The sequence below is a fragment of the Odocoileus virginianus genome, chromosome 20 (assembly GCF_023699985.2).
Source record: "Odocoileus virginianus isolate 20LAN1187 ecotype Illinois chromosome 20, Ovbor_1.2, whole genome shotgun sequence".
Taxonomy (NCBI): domain Eukaryota; kingdom Metazoa; phylum Chordata; class Mammalia; order Artiodactyla; family Cervidae; genus Odocoileus; species Odocoileus virginianus.
Genome location: NC_069693.1, coordinates 45,238,641 through 45,259,074, shown reverse-complemented (window position 1 = coordinate 45,259,074; position 20,434 = coordinate 45,238,641). Strand labels below are relative to the sequence as shown.

The following is a 20,434-nucleotide window of genomic DNA, read 5'->3' as shown; positions in this document are numbered from 1 at the left end:
GGTGTGGTGCCCTAGGACCTACTCGCCGCCGCACTGCGCGTGCGCGCGCCGGAGCGGCGCGAGGTCTGAGGGGGAATGTCGCAGCGGCTGGTGGCGGCGGCCGGCAGCAGGGCGGTGGCGGGGCCGCTCGCCGTGCTGTGGCGGTGCGGTCTTGGCCCACGAGGGGGCAGGACGTTCGGGGCAGGCGTGAGGGCGCTCGGAACCGCTCAGCAGGTGAGCGGGGAGGCGCAGCCGGCCGGTTCCAGGGGGCGGTGGTCGCTCTTGACGCCGCAGTGACGCCATCCACGTGCGCCGCCGGCGCCGGGAGCGGGTGAGGGAACCAGGTGCGCGAACCCGAACCCCAGAAGCGGAGGCGCGTCGGCGGCGGCCACAGTTCCGGCCAGCTGGCTGGCCCCGGGGCTCCAGCCCTTCCCAGCGGCTTAGGCGGCTGCCGCTGTCCCGAACAGGTCTCCGTCTGCTTTCCTTCCTGTGGCCTCTTTCGCCCTTTTCTTTGAAAGTTCCCTCAACCTCTCAGTGCCCCGCCCACTGCCCCTGCAGACTTGTTCCCCGCTCCCAAGAGCCGCATTGAGCGAATTGCGTTCAAGCCTTGTTCGGCTGTGAGCCTACATTGTCTTCTCCGACTCTCGCTCCGACTGCGAGGGGGTAGCCTCCTGGGCTCAGAGGTGATACCACTTCTGCTCAGTGTCACAGGGTTGTTCTCCGTCATGATACAGTTTTGTAAAGTGTTAGGTGTTTTTGATTCAGACAGCATTCGTCGAGCCCAGTTCTACACTGTAATCATAGCTAACGTTGTTTGAGGGGTTTCACGCTGAGGGCTTTACAGGGACTGTCTCATTTAAGTCTTATACCCGTCCGGCAGGTAGGAGCTGCACTAAACCCTGTTCTATAGGAGAGGAGACGCTAGAGCATAGCTAGTCGGATCTCCGCTTTTAGATACTTCTGTATTGTACGCCTTCCTCTGGGTTAGATTCTCTGAAGTAGACCATATTTTAAGGTTTATTTTTGTATTGAGCATCCCAGGGGGACAGTGATCACGTTGATTTCTTTTGTGGCGGACTGATGTGGAGCCTCTGGATTCTGGTCAGAGAAAGCTGTCTTGGTTTCAGACAGTATTGAAAGAGGAAGAAGGGGGCCCATGCGTTTGTTTTCTGTCCTGTTTCCAGGAGTGAACTTTTCCTTCTTAGCTCTTCATTTTGGGGACGGTGCACTGTCAGTTTGATTGTTTTTGGCAGTATCAGTGAAAGGAGAGCCCTTCATCTGTGGCTACGTGGCAACTCAGCATTGTAGGGGACTGTTCAAGTTGTTAGCTGGGTGGAATGCAGTGATTAAGGGGTGCAACACAGGTATGTCATGAGGCACTGACCTCCATGGAGCTCAGTGGTTTTAGTTAGGAAAGGAGGAAGTTGGATGATTTTTGAGTTCCTTCCCAGACAGAGCTGTTCCTCTGTGGAGTCTATTAGTCACGGCATCTCATCTGGAACAGATGTGCACTCTCCTTTGAGGGACTTGAAGGCTTAGACCAGGCGTGGGAAAGCTGGGGATGAAGTCACAGTTTGCCTTGTGTTTAAAAGACGTGCTGGAGCAGTCAGCACTCCTCAAGGGGAAGCTTATGTTTTGGATGCTTCTCGCAGTTACGTTTTCATTGACTGAGCTTCCTACATTGTCCATTCCATGCCAGAAGGAGAACCAGACAACAACATGTAGGTAGCATGTTAGGAGGTATGAAGGAGAAGGAAACAGAACAGAGGGAGTACACAGTGAAGAGAAGGGTGGAAGAGGATGAGTGCCACCCTATGAGAGGTGGGGTAATTGACTCCTGAAGGATGTGAGGCTTGAGCAGGAACTGCCAGCAGATTTGCAAGTGCCTGCTGGGGCTGCATCTGAGACACAGACTGGAGTCACCTGACTCATGACCTGACAAAGAAAGGACAGTGGCACTTTGCCCATTACAGGAAGACTGCTGTGCACAGCTTCACATGCTGGCTTTGTATATCCAGACACCAAGAATGGGTAGTAGACCCCTGTCTTCTGCATCTGACCTACTGTGGTCCCCTAAGCAAATCAAAACACTAAGTCATGAAATAAAGGAGTGGGATGTTCCTCAAGATTTGAAGGCCTGAAGATCATACTTTGTCTTTCTAGGGCTGGAGACCTCCTAACACTTCTAGGAGCCCCAGCTCCCTCTCTGGGGAGCTGCTGGGAAAACCTGGGGGCTGGGTGCCAGAGCACTCATCACATACCACTGGCTCCCAGTCACCTTAACTCAGGCCCTTGCCATCCTCTCCGGACTTCTGCGTTTTCCACCCCACACGGGAGGGCCTTGAGGAGCAGGGGGGCCCAGGACTATCTTCTGTGGGCCTTTGTCTAGGCCTTCCCTCACGGTGACAGCCTTTGTGGCATTACGTTCTGGTCCCCTTGTGCGTGGTGACTTGCTATGTGTGAGGAGGGGACACTCATGGAGCAAAGGCTCCAGGAGCCTCATCACCATTACTGCTGTGTCTCCTTCCTGAGCCCCTTGTTTACGGTTTTCCCGGATTTCAGTATCATTCTCATGGCTTACCTGAGTTTTTAGTGCTCTGTGGCCTCTGATAAGGATGTGTGAACCATCCAAATCTTTGGTTGGGGTGTTTTTTAAAACCATTTGTTAACAGACCCTTTTAAAAAAGAATTTTATTTTTAATTGAAGGATAATTGCTTTATAATAATGTGTTGGTTTCTGTCCTGCATCAACATTTAAAACAGTTTTTTAAAAAGTATTTATTTCTATTGGCTTTGCTGGGTCTTCATGGCTGTGCAGGGGGCTACTCTCTAGTTGTGGTGCAAGGGCATCTCATTGCAGTGGCTTCTCTTGTTTCAGAGCATGGGCTCTAGAGTCAGGTCTCAGTAGCTGTCCTCAGGCTTATTTGCCCTTTGGCATGTGGTATCTTTCTGGACCAGGGATCAAACCTGTGTCCCCTGCATTGGCAGGTGGACTCTTAACCAGGGGACCACCAGGCAAGTCCTGGTTGAGGTTTTTTTGGCTACAGTTAATACTAAGTGACTGTGCTTAGAGCTGGTTTTTTTTTACTGTGATGGCGTCTGTTGTGCTCGTTTTTCCTATAATGGCTTTTGACCTATGATAGTGAGAAACTAAAATTGTCTTTCATATTGTCTTTAACTGATGTTAAGTATTGTTAGTAGCTTATAGTAATAAAAACTGTCATTTTCCTTTTTGAGAACTCAAGAAAATACAGGGTTTCTCAGGTGGTGCTGCCTGCCAGTACAGGAGACATAAGAGATGTGGGTTCAATCCCTGGGTCAGAAAGATCCCCTAGAGAAGGAAATATGAACCCATTCCTGTATTCTTGCTTGGAGAATCCCGTGGACAGAGGAGCTTGGCGGGCTACAGTTCATAGGGTTGCAAAGAATCAGACACAACTGGAGCAAGTTAGCAAGCAGAAAATGTTTGCTTTCCTAACAAAACTGCTAACCTGTGGTTGATCAAAGATAAATCATAATATCCTTTGATTTTTAAATTTCACATGATTTTAATGTTAGAATAATGTTTGTTTTTTAAGAATTATTAATTTTTGTTTTAATAGCTTCAGTGACAAAAATTGCCTCAGGCAGGAAGTGATTACTTTGCAGTATTTTTTTTTTGATAGCCATAGCTATAAAAATTCTTCATGTATTTCTGCACTGAATGTAGTTTCTGTTTCTCCTGCTTGAATCATATTTGTTTTTAAGATTTTTTTTTGATGTGTATTGGTTTTAAAGTCTTTTTTGAATTGGTTACAATATTGCTTCTGTAGTTTATAGTTGGGTTTTTTGGCCACAAATCTTAGCTCCCCAACCAGGGATTGAACTCGCACTCCCTGCATTGGAATGCAAAGTCTGAACACCTAGACCATCAGGGAGTCACATTGAATCATATTTTTAATGAGATAAAGCAGGTAAGGCCTCAGGTTTATGCCTCCTCTCGAATCCTGGTCCTTTCCAGCCTGGAACTGCCGCTGTGAGAAGAGGCTGCATCAGAATTTGTCGATGCTAATTCTGTCTCCCGTTTCAGTGTCTCCAGGGAACCCGCTCTCAGCAGTCAGCTCTGCAGATAAGACTGGCGTCAGTTTCCCAGTGGCTGTGTTCAAAACCACCCAAAGGTACATGTCTTTCTCCTGCCATCGTTAGCAGCATGAGGTCGCAGGACCTGAGTGTGGCTTCCTTGGTGTCCTGTGTTGTGGGGAGTGGGGACAGGGTGCGTGATGGTCCAGCAGACCCAGCTGCCCCTCTTCTAGCTTCTGTGTGTATTGAGTCACACCTAGCTCGTCTCCCGTTTCTGGGTCACCTGTCCCACGTCTTTGCAGTGTTAATATATCAGTGAAGGTGGCACACGAGAAGGTGTTCCAAAAGGAAGTGGTGGGTGAATCTTTGGGGATGCCTGGGAGCAAGCCTTTGTTTCTGCATATCTGAGGGTTAAGCTGAGTCTCATGTTTGGAAGCCAGGACAGAGACCTCATGTCGACTGCAGTTAGTTTGGAGCACATGTACTCCTTGAGCACAGGCTGTGGGCTGTGCAGTGGGTCTTGGCTTGCAGAGTTCGGACTTGGAGGTGCATGTTGATTGCACCAGGCTGCAGTCAGGAAGAAAATCAGCTTTTCCCTTACTCCTCCTCATCTGTTGGACAGTCTGGCTGCTTGTGTGAGTGGGGTATGTGCTTTTAAAGTGGCAGAATCTCATTGTTTGTCCCTATGGGTTTGAGAAATTCTTTAAGAGCAGTAGAAGAAACACAGAATTAGAAATGCAACAGCTTATAAAGGAACAATTTGACCAATCAGACTGTCAGAGTTTTACATTTGAGAATTTTTTAATTTTTTTAAACTTTAATTAATTTATTTTTGGCCATGCCACACAGCATATGGGGTCTGGGTTCCCCAACCAGGGATGGAACCCAGGCCCCCTGCCATGGAAGTGCAAGATCCTAGCCACTGGACCACCAGGGAAGTCCCACATTTGAGAATTTTGAAGCATTCATTAATTTTGGGTTAATCTTGGGAGGTGGTGAGCAGGTGGGCCCGTGTGCAGGTGGTCTCAGCACTTCCTTCCTGTCACTGGTTTGTGGACATGGCCTCACTGCCTTCCTTTGCACCTGCATAGCTTGTGTGGATCCGAAGCCTTGACAAACCTGTCTTTGAAGTCATATCACAGTTTGGTGACATGGGGGGTGTGCAGTGGTGTCTTCCTGCTTGGGGAGCCTGGAGCAGCGTAAGAGAAGAGGTGTGCAGAGCTCACTGGGAAGTGATTTGCTGTGACTGTAGGACTTCGTTTTTTGTCCTTCATGTTTATGCATGTGGATCTTCACTCTACCCCATCCTGAGTTTGGCCTTTCCTGGGGTCTTCTGGGCTTTGGGGCTTTGAGTTAATGGTTGTTGCAGTGGTGCCTGTACGTCAGGGGCTGCTGTGGCCCAGCTTCTCCTAGAACTCATGTGAGTGTCGTGCTCAGGCCCTGTGTCTTCTGTCTTTCTGGGACAGAAAGTGATTTTTGTCTCACACCTGTCTTTCCACCTTTTCTTTTCTCAGGGGAATGATTTTTTTTTTTTCTGTTTTGGGTTATTTTCCTAAGTTCATATGGGAAAACACATTCCTGGTTATTCTCCACTCTCAACTCTTTCTGTCTGGTTTTGCACCAGAGTAACGATCTTGTGTTATTTCTCTTTGTCATTGCGTGTGTGCTGAAATGCCTTCTGGATGTTTTAATGGGAGGAATAGTTAACTTAGTTGCCTGGCAAGAGGAGGGTTTCTCCTTGTCTGTGCCCAGCTTTGCAGGACGGTTCAGGTCACCTGACCCTTAGCTTGTACTTGGAGGTAGTGGGAGCTTTAGACCACAGATGGGTGTGTCCTGAGTGAGACCCATCCCCCCAGTACATTCTTGGCACCTGATGGAAGGGTGGGGGGCTCCAGGAGTGTTTCTGGGGCTGCCCTGGTATGATTTAAGATTTACATGCACACGTTAAGAAAGAGGCTTGGGGACTGGGTTCAGTCATCTAGTCTGTGCGTCACAAATGTTCTGAGGGGCGGTGACGTGAGTGCCAGCCTGAGGAGTTCTCTGGTGGTCCCGTGACTAGGACTTCACACTTTTAGTGCCAAGGGCCCAGGTTTGGAGAGTAAGATCCTGAAAGCCATGAGGCTCAGCCAGAAAAAAGCAAACCGGAAGGTAACACCTCCTAGATCTCACCTGGCACACACATACAGTCACTCATGATTTCAGAAAGCATAAGAAACTGTTGCAAATTTCCCTTCTTGTCTGGAACTGTCTGGGATTGGTGTAGGCTTGCAGTCTCCACTACCCTGGCCCCTGCCCTGATCGCAGGAGGGCCCTGCAGCTTTTCCTCTGACCTTGAGAAGCTCTGCTCCTTGCCACACGCTGCACTTCCTTTACGTTCCCTGTTTATCTCCAGAAGGCAGCAGTGTTGGGGAAGTTGTGTTTTGGAAGCATTCTTCTTTTCTCTGAATCCTCCTCCTCTGGACAGTTAGGTGTGACCATTCCCTGAGGTCAGAGTTTGTTTTTTCTTAGGAACTAATGAACCAAAGGATGCTGGTTCTGGAGCAGACAGAGGGAAGAGAAGAGGAAAGCAAGATGACTTTGCCTGGTGGAAACGGATGCAGAAGGTTTGTGTGTGTCCGGAGGGCCAATTCCAGATGGCCTGTCACTTTTCTGAGGAAGTAGTCACTGCGAGCTTGGGCTTGGTACAAACTAATTCAAAGATTCTAAATGGTGGATTTAATTTCTAAACTAAGATCTCCATCAGAGTTTTTAAAGACCCAGAGAAGCGATGGTTTCAGGATGGCCGCTGCTTTTCCTGAGTGGCCTGGGAGCTGCCATGGCCTTACACGCCGGCAGAGGCTGCGCCCATGGAGGCCGGTGGGGGGGAGGTGTGGTTTGGGTGGAGGGCTTGGTGACCTCTCCCTTGTCTGTGGAAGGGCACTTTTGTGAGAGAGCCGCTGTCTTTCAGTGTAGCCCATGTTGTGTTCTCTCCCCGCAGGGGGAGACTCCCTGGGACGACAAGGATCTCCGCAGTCTGGCCGTGCTGGGGGCAGGTGTTGCTGCGGGATTTCTCTACTTCTATTTCCGAGATCCTGGGAAGGAAATCACTTGGAAGCACTTTGTGCAGTATTACCTGGCGAGAGGTCTGGTGAGGGGATTTGCATGCTGCCAGCCTTGGAAGGAGGTGGCCTGTTGGCCTCGGGGTGCAGATGTGACTACCCTGCTGCACCCCCACACCTGCCCACTCCCTGAAACACTCACTCATTGTGTGTTAGCTCTGGCTTCTCCTTTCACTTGGTTCTGTTTGTGAATCTTGACACTCTAGTTGTGAATCTGACTCAGAGCCTTTCTCCTTGAGGGCACCTCTGGCCCACTGCTAGGCCCTGGACAGTGGGGGCCAGCACTGGCTCTGAGTCACACCAGTGGAGTCCGCCATCCTCCCCGCACTCAGGTTTGAGCGTACACCTTCACAAGCACAGTGACCTTGCTCCCCGTTAAGTGAGCAGCGCACTGTGAAGGCTGGGCTTTCCTGCTGTGTGGTGACATCTGCAGGGAGTTCTCGTTTGCCCTGCGGTCTGTCCACATTCTGTCCTCAGGGAGGCCCATGGTGATGGTCTCTATGCGGTGGGGGAAGGGCTGCTGTAGTCCCCTCTGCTGAGGACCTGTGCCCAGCAGGTGTGGCCAGAGGGGCAGGGGAGACAGGTGTCCTCCTGTGCTTTGGCCTGGACTGGGTCCAGGTGTTCCGTGAGGTCTACATGGCTGACAGTGACATGCTTGCCCTGGAGCACAGCACGGCCCGGAGCGCAGAAGGGTGACCTGTCCATCCCCCACTCGAGCACACCTAATGCAGCCCTGGCCACACCTGTGGTGCCTGATTGGGAGCTGACGCTCGCCTGGCCTAACTAGACAAGGACCAGATCCCCTCACGTAAGGGAACTTCCACATCCGCTGGGAGGGTCTAACACCTGAACCTGAGGGCTGCGTCTTGTTCCAGCCCCTCTGAGCTGTCTGAAGAGTCTGATAAAATCTCAGGGTGTCATAGAAATAAGTGAACTTATGTGCAGAGGTCCCTGGCCTGGACCGGTGGTTCTTTTGTGAAAGGCTTGTTTGGGAACAAAAAGCTATAACAAAACCTCAGTAGCAGTCTTCGTTTTATTCAGTTCTTTACTTATTGGCTGCGTGGTGGGACATGTGGGATCCAGTTCCCCGCCCAGGGATGGAACCCGCTCCCCTGCAGTGGAGGCTCACAGTCTTACACTGCACTGCCAGGGAAGTCCCTGCAGTCTTTGTTTCAGGCAGTGTCATTGTTTTTCCTGGTCACAAGTGTAACATGTGCTTGCTGCAAAGCATTTGGGGAAATAAAAGTATAAAGCAGGAAGTCACTGTCTGTGCACGCCCAGGGGCCTTTTTCTGTGACCCCGTTGGCTGCAGTCTGAATGCAGGGCTGCTCAGCTTCTGTGCCCTCTGTCCCGTTAGCGCACTGGCAGTGAGCACTGCGGTAGGGAGGCATGAGGGGTCAGCTGGCAGGAGTCTAGCAGGGCCAGGAGGACATGCTGTGCCCTCATCTCATGAACCTGAGAGCTGATGGGCCTGGCTGGCTGGGGCTCTGCATGTTGGCAGAAGAGAAACCAAGGGGGCAGTCACCTGGAGTTCTCTCTGTCATGGTTTCTGGAGTCGTGTTGGATGGCGGTGAAGTTCCACATTCAGGATTGTGTCCTTACCGCGCAATCCTGAGTGTTCCAGTGTTTTCCAAAAGGAGCTTTGTCATCGTGGTTAATGAGGTAGTGACAGCAGGCCATGTCTGAAGCTCCCCAGAGGGTGTGTGGCTTCCAGGCAGTGGGCTGTAACCTGATGGACTGAGTGTTACGGGATCAGCTCTCCTGTCAGTACAAGACTTTCATTTGTGTTCCTTTTGGAGTGTTTTTGAAATTTTCTGTTTTGTTTTTTGGCCATGCTGCACATTTTGCAGGATCTCAGCTTCCCAACCCAACCAGGGATTGAACTGGGAGAGCCTAAGACTTATTTTAGGATCCTACTCACAGGGAACTCCCCTCCTACCCACAGGGAACTCCCCTCCTTTTGGAGTTTTAAGCCAGTTTGAAGGCTTAGTGCTCAGATGTGCCACATTTTAATTCCTCTTCTTGAATCAGTTCCTGTTTATTGCCATAATCCCAGGCTAGAATTGTCCATGTTGGTAGGAAGACAGAGCCAAAACTGTCCTGCAGAGTGTGAGCTGCGCTGGGACAGGTGCCACCTGTGCATGTGGCGCTTGACTGAGACCGAGGCCCAGGGTGCTGTGCTGGTCCTTAACTGGCTGTCTGTCTTCTAGGTGGATCGGCTGGAAGTCGTGAATAAACAGTTCGTGCGTGTTATTCCTACCCCTGGGACATCACCCGAGGTGAGGGCTGGGGTCAAGGCCAGTCTTCCACATGTAGGTTTCGGTGTCAGTGTAAGGTGTAGTCTTCTGGGATCTCCCTGGTGGTCAAGTGGTTAGTACCAGGGGCCCTCATGGCCAAGGCCTCTGGTTCAGGGACTAAGATCCCACAAGCCGTGTGACCTGAAAAAGAATACGTGATAGTTTTTTGTTTTATTGGAGAAATGCCTCTCCTGGCTTCACTTTCCAGCACCCACCTGTGCTCATGTGCCTGTAGAGAACAGTCTTCCCGGTAGCATAGGACTCTAATGAAGCTGTAACTATGCTTCAGTTTTGTCCAATACCATGGACAGTCACCAGCTGAGCTCTGAGAGGAGAGACTAAAATGACAGATAGGGGACAGAAGCAGACTCAGCCATTGATAAACATTTGTACTTTGACCTCAAACCTAAGCCTATGGTTTGGGGCCAGGACAGGAGGCCCATCAGAGCCACTCAGGACTTTGCTGTGAGAGAAGCTGGGGAGCGGGTGGTGGCCATGAGGGGCGGCCCCCTACATCGCTTGGCACCTTGGTTTCTGCAGAAGTATGCATGGTTCAGCATTGGCAGCGTGGATACCTTCGAGCGCAACCTGCAGACTGCCCAGTGGGAGCTAGGCATTGAGCCCCCCAACCAGACGGCTGTGGTCTACACCACTGAGAGCGATGGGTGAGTGGGTGTGGTTGGGCCCTGGTGCTGGACACGCAGCGCTTCTTGCTGAACTTGTTCAGGCATGTTGTAGGTGTCTGCTGGTAGTCAGTGTCTGTGGTAAAGACAGGTTTGTTAGCTGTGTTTTTACTGGGGAAAGAACTGGTGGGGAAATGTTTAGCTTGGTAGCCTGAGGGCTGTGGTGTGGCAGCAGGGCAGAACTACCTGGGAGGAGGCTGGGTCAGGGAGTTTCTGGAGGCAGGCCATGGCTGCCCTGCCCTGCCCTGCCCACAGGGGAAATCAGGCAGACAGATTCATATGGACAGGACCCTTTACAGTGGGTGAGGCTGTGTGTCCAGATGGATGGTGCTTGCTTTTGTGTAGCAGAGTCCACTGTTCATGGCCTGTCTCTCAAGGGAATGTGATGGATGGTTTTCTTGGCCTTTCTAGGTCTTTCTTGCGAAGCCTGGTGCCCACCCTTCTCCTGATTGGCATCTTCCTCTATGTCATGAGGAGGGGTCCGATGGGGGCTGGGCGTGGTGGGCGAGGAGGGGGCCTCTTCGGCATTGGTGAGACAATAGCCAAAATCATCAAGGATGACATCGGCGTGCGGTTTGCAGACGTGGCTGGTTGCGAAGAAGCCAAGCTGGAGATCATGGAGTTTGTAAATTTCCTGAAGAACCCCAAACAGTACCAGGACCTTGGGGCCAAAATTCCAAAGGTACTGACTTGAGAGAGCACAGGCAGATGCTTTACCACCGTGCCACCAGGAAAGCCTTTGTCTGTAGTGTTGTTTCTCTAAATTGAACTGAGAACTTCGAAGCAGTTCTAAGGGCAGAATCATGTATTTTTATGACATTTTCTTACTGTTTCAGTTTTTTGTCTGTTCAGCATTTTTTCTCTAATAATTTGCCTTGATTGCTTTATTATATAACAGTTTCAGCTTCGTTTTTGAAGAAACGACTTTCTATTCTATTATTTATTGTTGAAGTATATAATTAAAGCAAGTGCAGGGAATTTTCTGATCCAGAGGCTAGGACACTGTGCTTTCACTCCCGGGGCCCAGGTGCAGTTCCTGATTGGGGAACTGAGATCCTACAAGCTGTGTGGAGTAGCCAGAAAACCCCAGAAAACAAAGAACCAACAAGTACAAACCACCGTGAATGGGTCTGGGGTCAGCTGCCTGTCAGAAAACCCACGACCCAGCAGTGGGACAGGTGTGCAGTATGGATACGGGTCAAGGCTCTGCACATAGGAAGTGGCACTGTGGAGATTGTGGCCGCTGTCTTTCCCTGTGGGTGCTTCTAGGTGTCATGGACGTTTGGAGGGCCTGGCAGTAGCTGAACCCCCTTCACAGAAAGGTCTGTGTCTCACATGGAAGAGGCTCACAGACTGCGGCCCCCCGCCCCTCTACCCCCACACCCCCCCGCCTCAAGGTGTCTCTGGGCTCTATTCCAGGCTGCAAGGTCTCCAGAGTGGAGACTCAGTGCACTGACTTTCCTGGTAGCTCTGTGTGTTTCCCTGAGACTGTCCTGAACAGCAGGAGAACGTGACTGACCTCTGGAGATTAGTGGGCAGGAGACCTGTGCTTCTCTTTGGCCACCTGGTAAGGCTGGCTGGAAAACTCGGGTGTGGCAGGCCCAGGGGTCCCCTGGTCCCATGACCCACTGCTTTGTGGAGACCCTCTGTGAGTCCATATCCATGTTCATGGTGACCTGAGGTCCTGGCACCTTGTGAGTTTGTTTTGAGGCTCCCTCATCCTCCCCACCTTTATATGTTTTGTTTTTATTTTTATAGACTTAGGAAAAACAACTTTTTGGTCTCTTTTGAAATAAGTAGATATTAAGCCATACTGTCAACTAGAAATAAAGTAGTGTAAGCCCCCCTTTAAGTCCCTCCTCATGAAAGGAATACTGAGGTGTGTTACCGGGGTGTGAATTTCAGTATTGAGTCAGTGTAGAACCAGGCAGGTTGCGGACAGTACCACATGCAGGTGCCATTGTCGGACGTGCTGAACAGAATCACAGGAGCGAGTGTGGGGAGGGCCTCTTGCTCGTCCTGGTGTGAGTCGGTGTGTTTCATAGAGCAATTTGACAGTAACTGTTAAAGTAAATGTTGGACTGTGAGATCCATTGAGTCCTGCCCTGGGAGCGTCACTTGAAGAAATAACCTGCTTGGTTGGACTGGGGCTTTGGGGGCCTTTCCTTTACCTGCAGCATTTGAACTTTTCATGATAAATGTGCCTTTGTCTTACAAGCAGGGTTTCAAATGGAAGGCACACCTTGGCCGAAAGCGTGGAGTAGGCTGAGGAGTCAGTTGAGCGAAACTCTGCTTGGCCCCATCTCTCCCCTTTCAGAACCAGGTGTCGCCTTTCTGTTTCAGGGAGCCCTGCTCACAGGTCCTCCCGGTACTGGCAAAACACTTCTCGCCAAGGCAACCGCGGGGGAGGCTGGTGTGCCCTTCATCACCGTGAATGGGTCTGAGTTCCTGGAGATGTTTGTTGGTGTTGGCCCAGCTCGGGTAGGTAACGGCACCCTTGTCCTTGCCCTGGCCTTTGGGTGGGACCCTGGGGGCGGGCGCAGAGCACAGCATGGATGTAAAGACAACCTGGTGGGCAGACAGAGCAGCCGAGATGGGAGTCAAGCCCCAGAGGTGGGGCCTCAGCCCAGGGAACTTAGTCCTGTCCTGGCGCCAGTGACAGAGCACACTGTGTATGGACTCCTGTTTCAGGTTCGTGACATGTTTGCAATGGCCCGGAAAAATGCTCCCTGTATCTTGTTCGTTGATGAGATTGATGCAATTGGCCGGAAGCGTGGGCGTGGGCACGTTGGAGGCCAGAGCGAGCAGGAGAATACCCTGAACCAGCTGCTCGTGGAGATGGACGGTGAGCGGGCTTGCTCTCTGGGCAGAGCTCCCCAGGCAAGACCCCTACTCGCACAGTCTGAGGAAGGCTGTCCTCAGGACCCACAGTGCAGGGAGCTGCCCTCCGAGCTCAGCGGCCGGATGAGGGCTGATGCCCAGGCTGTGTCCTCGCCGCCTTTGTCCTTCTGCCTCCTGCTCCAGAACCCTGTTTCCCCCTCGGGACTCCTGCTCGGGCAGGGTCTGGTCCGGGTGACAGCCGTGGGCCTGCTGCCGCCTCTCGGGGAGGGTCTGGGCGTTCGTGCCACGTTCGGATTTGGAGAAGCTTTGACTGGACCTTTGGCAGGTCCTGTGCTCACCTGGCTTTGGAGTTGAGTCAAGGTACCCAACGTGACCCCAGGTTGGTCATTTGGGAGGAATCCGTGGGTCCCTGGATTCATAATCACAGTTGACTGCCAGGCCAGGACCTGGGAGAATCATGGGGAGTAGGTGCCTGGGCTGGGAGGGTGGCCATGGCCTCCAGCGCGCTCTGCCCACTGAGTCCAGGTCGCAGCTTCTCCCTGGCAGCCAGTTGGGTGACACTCAGGAGTGTCATCGACCAGGACAGGGTTTCCCTTGGGGCTAGTCACATGGCAGTCTTTGCCCAGCATGGGTCACAACCCCAGCCTCCCAGGAGGAAATATCTACTCAGACGACTGAGGCATGGGGGGCTCCTCCCTGAATCCCAGGTCCTAGGCTGGCTCAGGGGCCCAGCAGGCTTTTCTGAGGAAGAGTGCTGGTGAGTCAGGCCCTCATCCTGCTGGGCACCCCCATCCTCTCCCCACTGCATCTCCCCTGCTCTCGCCCAGCCTGGCTTCCTGGGGCCAGCAAGCCATCCAGGACCTGGGTGGAGGGGTCTGCATGGTCCCGGCAGCTCGCTCTGTGGTGTGAGAGGTTGGCAGGGATCTGTAACAAATTAAGATGGGAGCTCACACCCTGAGACTGGGCCATGGGGCTCCCAGTTGGTTGAGGAAGGTCGGGTTACAGCCAGAGCTGTGAGGACTGTGGGGACCAGAGCCACCGTTTCCTGCCTGTGACGGCTCCCGGGGTGGGCAGTGGTCCTGGAAAGTGGGGGCCAGGTGTGCAGGGGAGAGAAGACAGCTGCTGGCCGGGCCCTGCTTGGGCTCACCTGCTTCTCTCGTGTCCAGGATTCAGCTCTACCTCAAATGTTGTCGTGCTGGCCGGCACCAACCGCCCCGATGTCCTTGATCCAGCCCTGATGCGGCCAGGCCGCTTCGACCGTCAGATTTACATTGGTGAGTGTGCTGAGGGTTGAAAGTTTGGTTCGATCATTAGCTATGTATTTGGAGGAGGTTTTGAGGTGCCTTAAAGCAGCTAACCCCACTTGTGAAACAGTAGAGGTGCAGGACTGGGCCCCACTTCCGGAAGAACAGGTGTGGCTGGGATGGGGAGAAGGTCATAGCAGTCCATGCAGCTGGGAGTGATGTGACAGTGTTGGGTCCTTCAGCTTTTCTTTTTTGTGCACTGTTTACAAGAGAAGCATTCACCCTGGCCTTTCCCACTTGTGAGCAGATCCTGGAAACTTAGGACCTCAGTCCTGCCCAGGTCCCCTGCTGCCAGAGCAGTCATCCTGGGGATTGAGTTGTGTGGACTGGAGGCCCCACGTTGAGGAAGGTGTTTGATATGTTGGAGAGCTGAAAGGATGTGACCTGTGGGTCGTTTCTGCCATGGGGAGCTCTGGCCCTGGTTGGGTAGTCAAGTGTGCAGTGCAGACATGCAGGGGAGGGTCCTCCTGGCCCTGGTGAAGCAGCTGCGGGTGACCCTGCCCTGGCCACCTGTGCCTCTCTCTCTCAGGGCCCCCGGACATCAAAGGCAGGTCGTCTATCTTCAGGGTCCACTTGCGTCCACTCAAGTTGGATGAGAGCCTCAGCAAGGATGCCCTGGCGAGGAAGCTTGCAGCCCTCACTCCAGGCTTCACAGGTGAGTGATGGAGGCCGGGCGGCTGCCCTGGGACTGGCCACATCATCAGCAGGTGGTTTCTGGTTGTGTCATTTGGTCCTGAAAGTGAGCCCTTGTCTTTAGGACTGTGAATGTGGTGGGCACACCCGAGGCCCCAAAGCTGGCTTTTGTCAGCTTGCGCTGTGCCCCCCACCACCCGGCTCCCCCCACCGCCCCAGGAACGTAATGTGGTGATGATGGGGATAAGGCCCCATCCGCTTGGTATGCTACCCAGGGAAGAAGTCCTGGTCAACACTTCCCACAGTGCATAAGAGATCTGAGTCTGCACATCCAGGAAGTGGGATAAAGCCCGAGATGCCCACACTGACAATATCATCCACATTGGTTAGATGTAGGGAGAGGCCTTGAGACAAGCAAGACCAAAGGGTAGCAGCTGACTTGACTTGGAAATGGAGGCCAGGAGGCAGTGGGTCAGGCAGAACTATTCTTCCACAGTGAAGGAGAAATTAAGGCATCCTGTATAAAGGACAAGTGTGTAAAACCATAATGACATATCTGTGTTAATGGGCACACAGTGTAGAAAGATGTAACCTGTGAAGATGAGAGGGGCTGCGTAGGAGCAGAACTTTTATACATATTGTGAAGCTGGATCCTCAGCTTCACATGGAGCTGCCAGGGGATGGAAGAGCCGCACAGCCTGTAAGCACAAAGTGGCGGACACTTCCCCAGTGTGGGGCTTCTGAGGGCGGATGCGGACCAGTAGGATAAAAGTGAGAGGCCAGGTGTGGGCCTGTTCATCTTGGTCAGTTGTTTTGTCAAGGGTGTGAAGACCATCCAACGGAGAAAGAATAGCCTGTTTGAACAGGTATTTCCACAAGCTAAAGGACGTAACTGGACATTAGACCACATATAGCAGTCAACTCAGAGTGGATAAGAGACCTGAGCGGTGGAGTGAGAGCTGTAAAAGGTCTTAAAATCTTTAGGACCTTGGATTTGGCAATGGTTTTTTAAAGCACAGACAGCAAGTGAGAAAACTATAGAAAAGATTTCTTCAAAGCTAATCTTTTGTGCATCGAGAGACATTATCGATGTGATGAAAAGAGCCCACAGAAAGGAAGAGAATGTTTGGAAATTATGCACCTGGTAGGGTCTAGAATCCAGAATATATAAAGAACCCAATTTAAAAATGGGAAAAGCGTTTGAATAGACATTTCTCCAAAGTATACAAATGGCCAGAAACCATGTGGTTTCTGGTGGTCATGATATTAGTTATTAGGAAAATGCGTATCAAAAGCACAATGTGACACCACCTCATGCCCACCAGGAAGGCCGTAAAAGACAGACAGAGGGTTGGCAGGGATGTAGGGAGATGAGCATGCTCGCATGTTGCTGGTAGGGATGTGAAGTAGTGTGGCTATGGAAGTCGGCCTGGCACTTCTTTTAGAAGTGAAGTACAGTTAGCATATGACCTCCAGTTCCACTCCTACCTAAGAGAATTGAAAATATTTGTCTGCATAAAGGCTTGCACGTGGATGTTCACAGCAGCGTTACTCATAATAGCTAAACAGTGGAGACCACCCCAGTGTCCAGCAACGACGTGTCACCAGTAGTTGTGTGTACGGTGGGCGGAACCTGCAGATAGAGCTGACCATGTTACATGAGTGACTTGAGCATCTGTGGAATCTGGTGTCTCCTGTGGCTGCCTTAGGGCAGATGGAACCTTATTCAGCCATGAAAAGGAATGAAATACCAGGACATGCTCCTGACAGTGGATGAACAGGAAAACACTGCCGTGTGAAATGAGCACATACAAAAGACCACATAGTGTGATTGCACTTACGTGAGACTTCCAGGATGGGCACATCTGAAGACGTAGAAGGTAGAGTCATGTTCGGCTAAGCCTGGGTACAGGATCTAGCCCCAGACAGCACCTTCATGATGGGGATGTCTAAGATGAGATGACAGCAGTTGTCACACATCTTGATGAAATTACTGAAAGTATTTGAAATGTACACATTTTTAAATGGGTAGATTTTATGTTAAATGAATCACACCTCAGGAAATCATTGAGCCAAGAAACTGGCTGAAAGCAGCAGTGACAGAGCAGGTCCTGTTTTCCTTCACGCCCTTGACCTGTTTTAGCTCTGGCTCCAGTGCTGCAGAGTCCCTGTGACAGCCTGCCCTGGGCCCCTGACGGACGGTTTCTCCTTCTCTGGGTCAGGTGCTGATATTTCTAATGTTTGCAACGAAGCTGCCCTGATCGCCGCCCGCCACCTGAGCCCCTCTGTAGGGGAGAAGCACTTCGAGCAGGCCATCGAGAGGGTCATTGGAGGTAAGCCGGGACACCGTGGGTGAGTTTCCACCCTGGGACCCCAGGCTCACTTCAGGGTACTCCGCTTGGGCAGCTCTCCAGACCCAGATCTGGGATGCGGGACCTGCCAGCAGCTCTCCTCCTCTTCCTGGAGCAACGTTCAGAATCTCAGAGAATTGTAACCTCCAGGGTGCTGAGTCAGACCCAGGTCTGGGTGCCCACTGTGACCTAGAGGACGGCCTGCTGGGTGCTTCCCTGGGAAATTTGCTGGGGTCCCCAGTGCTCCCAGTGGCCAGCATACCCAGAGCGGGTGCAGGCTTCAGCCTGGGGGTCGAGGTCTCTGGAGTGCCATCCTGGGGACAGAGGTCAGGGAGGCATCCCTGTGGCCAGCAGCCATCCTTACCCCACCCACGGCTGTGAGCACTGGCCTGTCCAGGTGGTAGGTAGCCGGAGCTGCTTTGTCTGCGTCACTTTGTGTTGAGGTGTGACACGTGCACAGGCATGTAGTGTCAGGAGCCCAAGGCAGTTGCCACAGCCGTTCGGTGCTGTCATGGGCCATGCTGGGCTGAGCTGCCGTGAAACTGACTCACACTAGTCGTCTGTGTCTCTCCGTGCCCTGTTCTCTGCCTGTGACTGAGTGTACAGGGTGTAGAGAATGCTCCTGTCTCCCTGCTTTGGCTTCACTACCACTTGAGCCATAGAGTAGCTAACCCTGCTGCCTAAGAACAGGTCTCCCTGAGCATATGTTGCTTGCACGGGAAGTGGAGTGGGGTGCAGGATGTCTGCAGAGCAGAAGGCAGCTTAGCATCTGGTTTGCAGGGACAGACCCCTGTGGGCCTGAGCTGTGTGTGTGGAGCCCACAGGCTGCAGGTCTGCTCTGACCAGCCCCCAGCACGCCGGAGTGGGGGCTTGGTTCCCACCTCTCTGCTGGCATTCCTCCTGTGCCTCTCACCAGGAGTGTGACTTGCAGGCCTTGAGAAGAAGACACAGGTCCTGCAGCCCAGTGAGAAGATGACGGTGGCCTACCACGAGGCTGGCCATGCAGTGGTGGGCTGGTTCCTGGAACACGCAGACCCCCTGCTCAAGGTCAGTCTGGCCCCTTACACATCTCCTGTGGGTTCAGGGCCTGCTCCCGCCCTGGGGGCCAAGGGATGGAACTGTCTAGAATGTGTCGTTGAAGGGTGGGTGGGAGGGCAGAGGCAGGGGGCTGGTTCCAGGAGGGGTCTGGATCTGGCCACCTGACACCTGGAGGTTCCTGGTTAAACTCACCTCACTGTAAGCTTCTCCCTGAAGGCAGACCTCTCCACAACTTCCTGGGGACTGTGAGACAGAGGGTATTTCTGTGTTTACCCTCAGGGTGACCCCCTGTGAGCGCTGGGGCCCAGGGTCTCCTCTCCTCCCACACTTTTGTGGAGACGCCCTGGGGATGACGGGGCGCCCTGCTGTGTCTGCCAGGTGTCCATCGTCCCCCGGGGCAAGGGGCTCGGCTACGCCCAGTGCCTGCCCAGGGAGCAGTACCTGTACACGCGGGAGCAGCTCTTTGACCGCATGTGCGCCATGCTGGGTGGCCGCGTGGCTGAGCAGCTGTTCTTCGGGCGGGTCACCACGGGGGCCCAGGACGACCTGAGAAAGGTCACCCAGAGCGCCTATGCCCAGGTAGGGTAGCAGCCATGGGGGGTGGGGGGCGGGGGGCTCTGCACCAGGCTGACCCCGGCACTTGCCCGCTGCAGATCGTGCAGTTCGGGATGAGCGAGAAGCTGGGCCAGATGTCCTTCGATCTCCCGCGGCCGGGCGAGGCGCTGGTGGAGAAGCCGTTCAGCGAGGCCACGGCCCAGCTCATAGACGAGGAGGTGCGGCGGCTCATCGGCTCCGCGCATGCGCGCACGCTGGACCTGCTCACCCGCTGCCGCGAGCAGGTGGACAAGGCGAGTGGGCGGCTGGACCCCGGGTGCTGGTGGGGTTCTGCAGGCGGGGCGGCCAGCTGACAGCTGCTGGGTGTGCAGGTGGGCAGGCGGCTGCTGGAGAAGGAGGTGCTGGAGCGGGCTGACATGGTGGAGCTGCTCGGGCCACGGCCGTTCGCCGAGAAGATCACCTATGAGGAGTTCGTGGAGGGCACGGGCGGCCTGGAGGAGGACACGGCCCTTCCTGAGGGTCTGCAGGGCTGGCGTGGAGGGCCGGAGGAGGGCGGCTTAGGGCGCCCGCTGCAGGAGAGCCCAGCCTAGCGCGCCTGCCTGGAGAGCAGCCTCCGGGACCCCCAGGAAGCAAATTAAAGCACATATAACAGGCAAACAGCTGTCTTCCTATCAGGGCCCTTGAAGCACGGGCTTCCTGCTCCTTGCAGGCACCCTTCCACCGAGGGGGCTGGGACCCAGCCTCTGTCTGAGTGGGGGGCTGGGACCTGGTCAGTGCAGGTGCCTTCACCTGCCCCAGGGAGAGAAGGCCCAGTTCAGAAGCACTCACAGGTCAGCTCACTGTGAGGTTCAGCAGAAGAGGTGTGTAAGCCCCAGAATCTAGGGAATGGCAGTTTGGGTAGTGGAAAGCCAGCTGGTCCTCAGGGATGGAGCTCACCACTCCCATAGGCATGTGGCCGGGGTTGGGGGGCCTTAGGGGCCTGAAACTGAGAGGGAGGGGTTGCCCTTTTCTCAGGGTGGGGCCTTGTTGCTGGCAAGTCTCTGGGAAGCTGTTCCTGGTGGCCTGGTTTTGTTAGAATCCAGAAGGCGACTCTGGGCTGCTCCATGGGACAGGACAGCCCCTGAGGGTGCAGTTGTCTGCACCCTGCCGGCAGTTGTCTGCTTGGACCCGGAGTGAGACTAGGGCCCGGTCCCAGGGAGCTGGGTTTAGTGGAAATGGCCTCATGGGTCCCCAGCACACAGCCAGAGGGCCGGAGTCATCAGAGTTGTGACAGTAGAAGCAGTTCCTGCCTTGAGGGGGTCGGGGGACAGGCTTTCTGGGCTGATAGTGGGTGAAGGGGTGCCCCCCTGTTGCCGGCCCGGCCCACACACGGCCTTGGGGATGAAATTTTCCACATCATTTGGTATGTTTGCCTCAAAAATAGAATTTCCAACTTGGGACAAACACTTTCAGCTTTGCTCTTTGTAGAACATGTATTGTTGATTTTCTTGTCTCTGGGGCTTGCCCTGTATTGCAGCCTCCACCACTTAGCCTCTGTACTGAACTGCTGGGGACCCTGCAGGGGCCTGTTCTGGGACCTTCCAATGTAGGTAATGC

The 20,434-nt window shown here is 53.3% G+C and overlaps 1 protein-coding gene across 1 annotated transcript; it reads left to right on the top strand.

Annotated features, from left to right (window-relative positions):
• The first annotated feature begins 9 nt into the window (after positions 1 to 9).
• On the top strand, positions 10 to 20,281 carry LOC110132105 (mitochondrial inner membrane m-AAA protease component AFG3L1). Its single transcript, XM_020885260.2, has 16 exons — positions 10 to 213; positions 4,049 to 4,136; positions 6,547 to 6,641; positions 7,016 to 7,165; positions 9,347 to 9,415; positions 9,974 to 10,098; positions 10,528 to 10,798; positions 12,460 to 12,597; positions 12,808 to 12,961; positions 14,124 to 14,231; positions 14,791 to 14,916; positions 17,117 to 17,227; positions 18,177 to 18,292; positions 18,662 to 18,862; positions 18,937 to 19,131; positions 19,210 to 20,281. Exons 1-16 carry the CDS (start codon positions 76 to 78, stop codon positions 19,426 to 19,428), a joined length of 2,304 nt encoding a protein of 767 aa, XP_020740919.1. The 5' UTR covers positions 10 to 75; the 3' UTR covers positions 19,429 to 20,281.
• Positions 20,282 to 20,434: the final 153 nt, after the last annotated feature.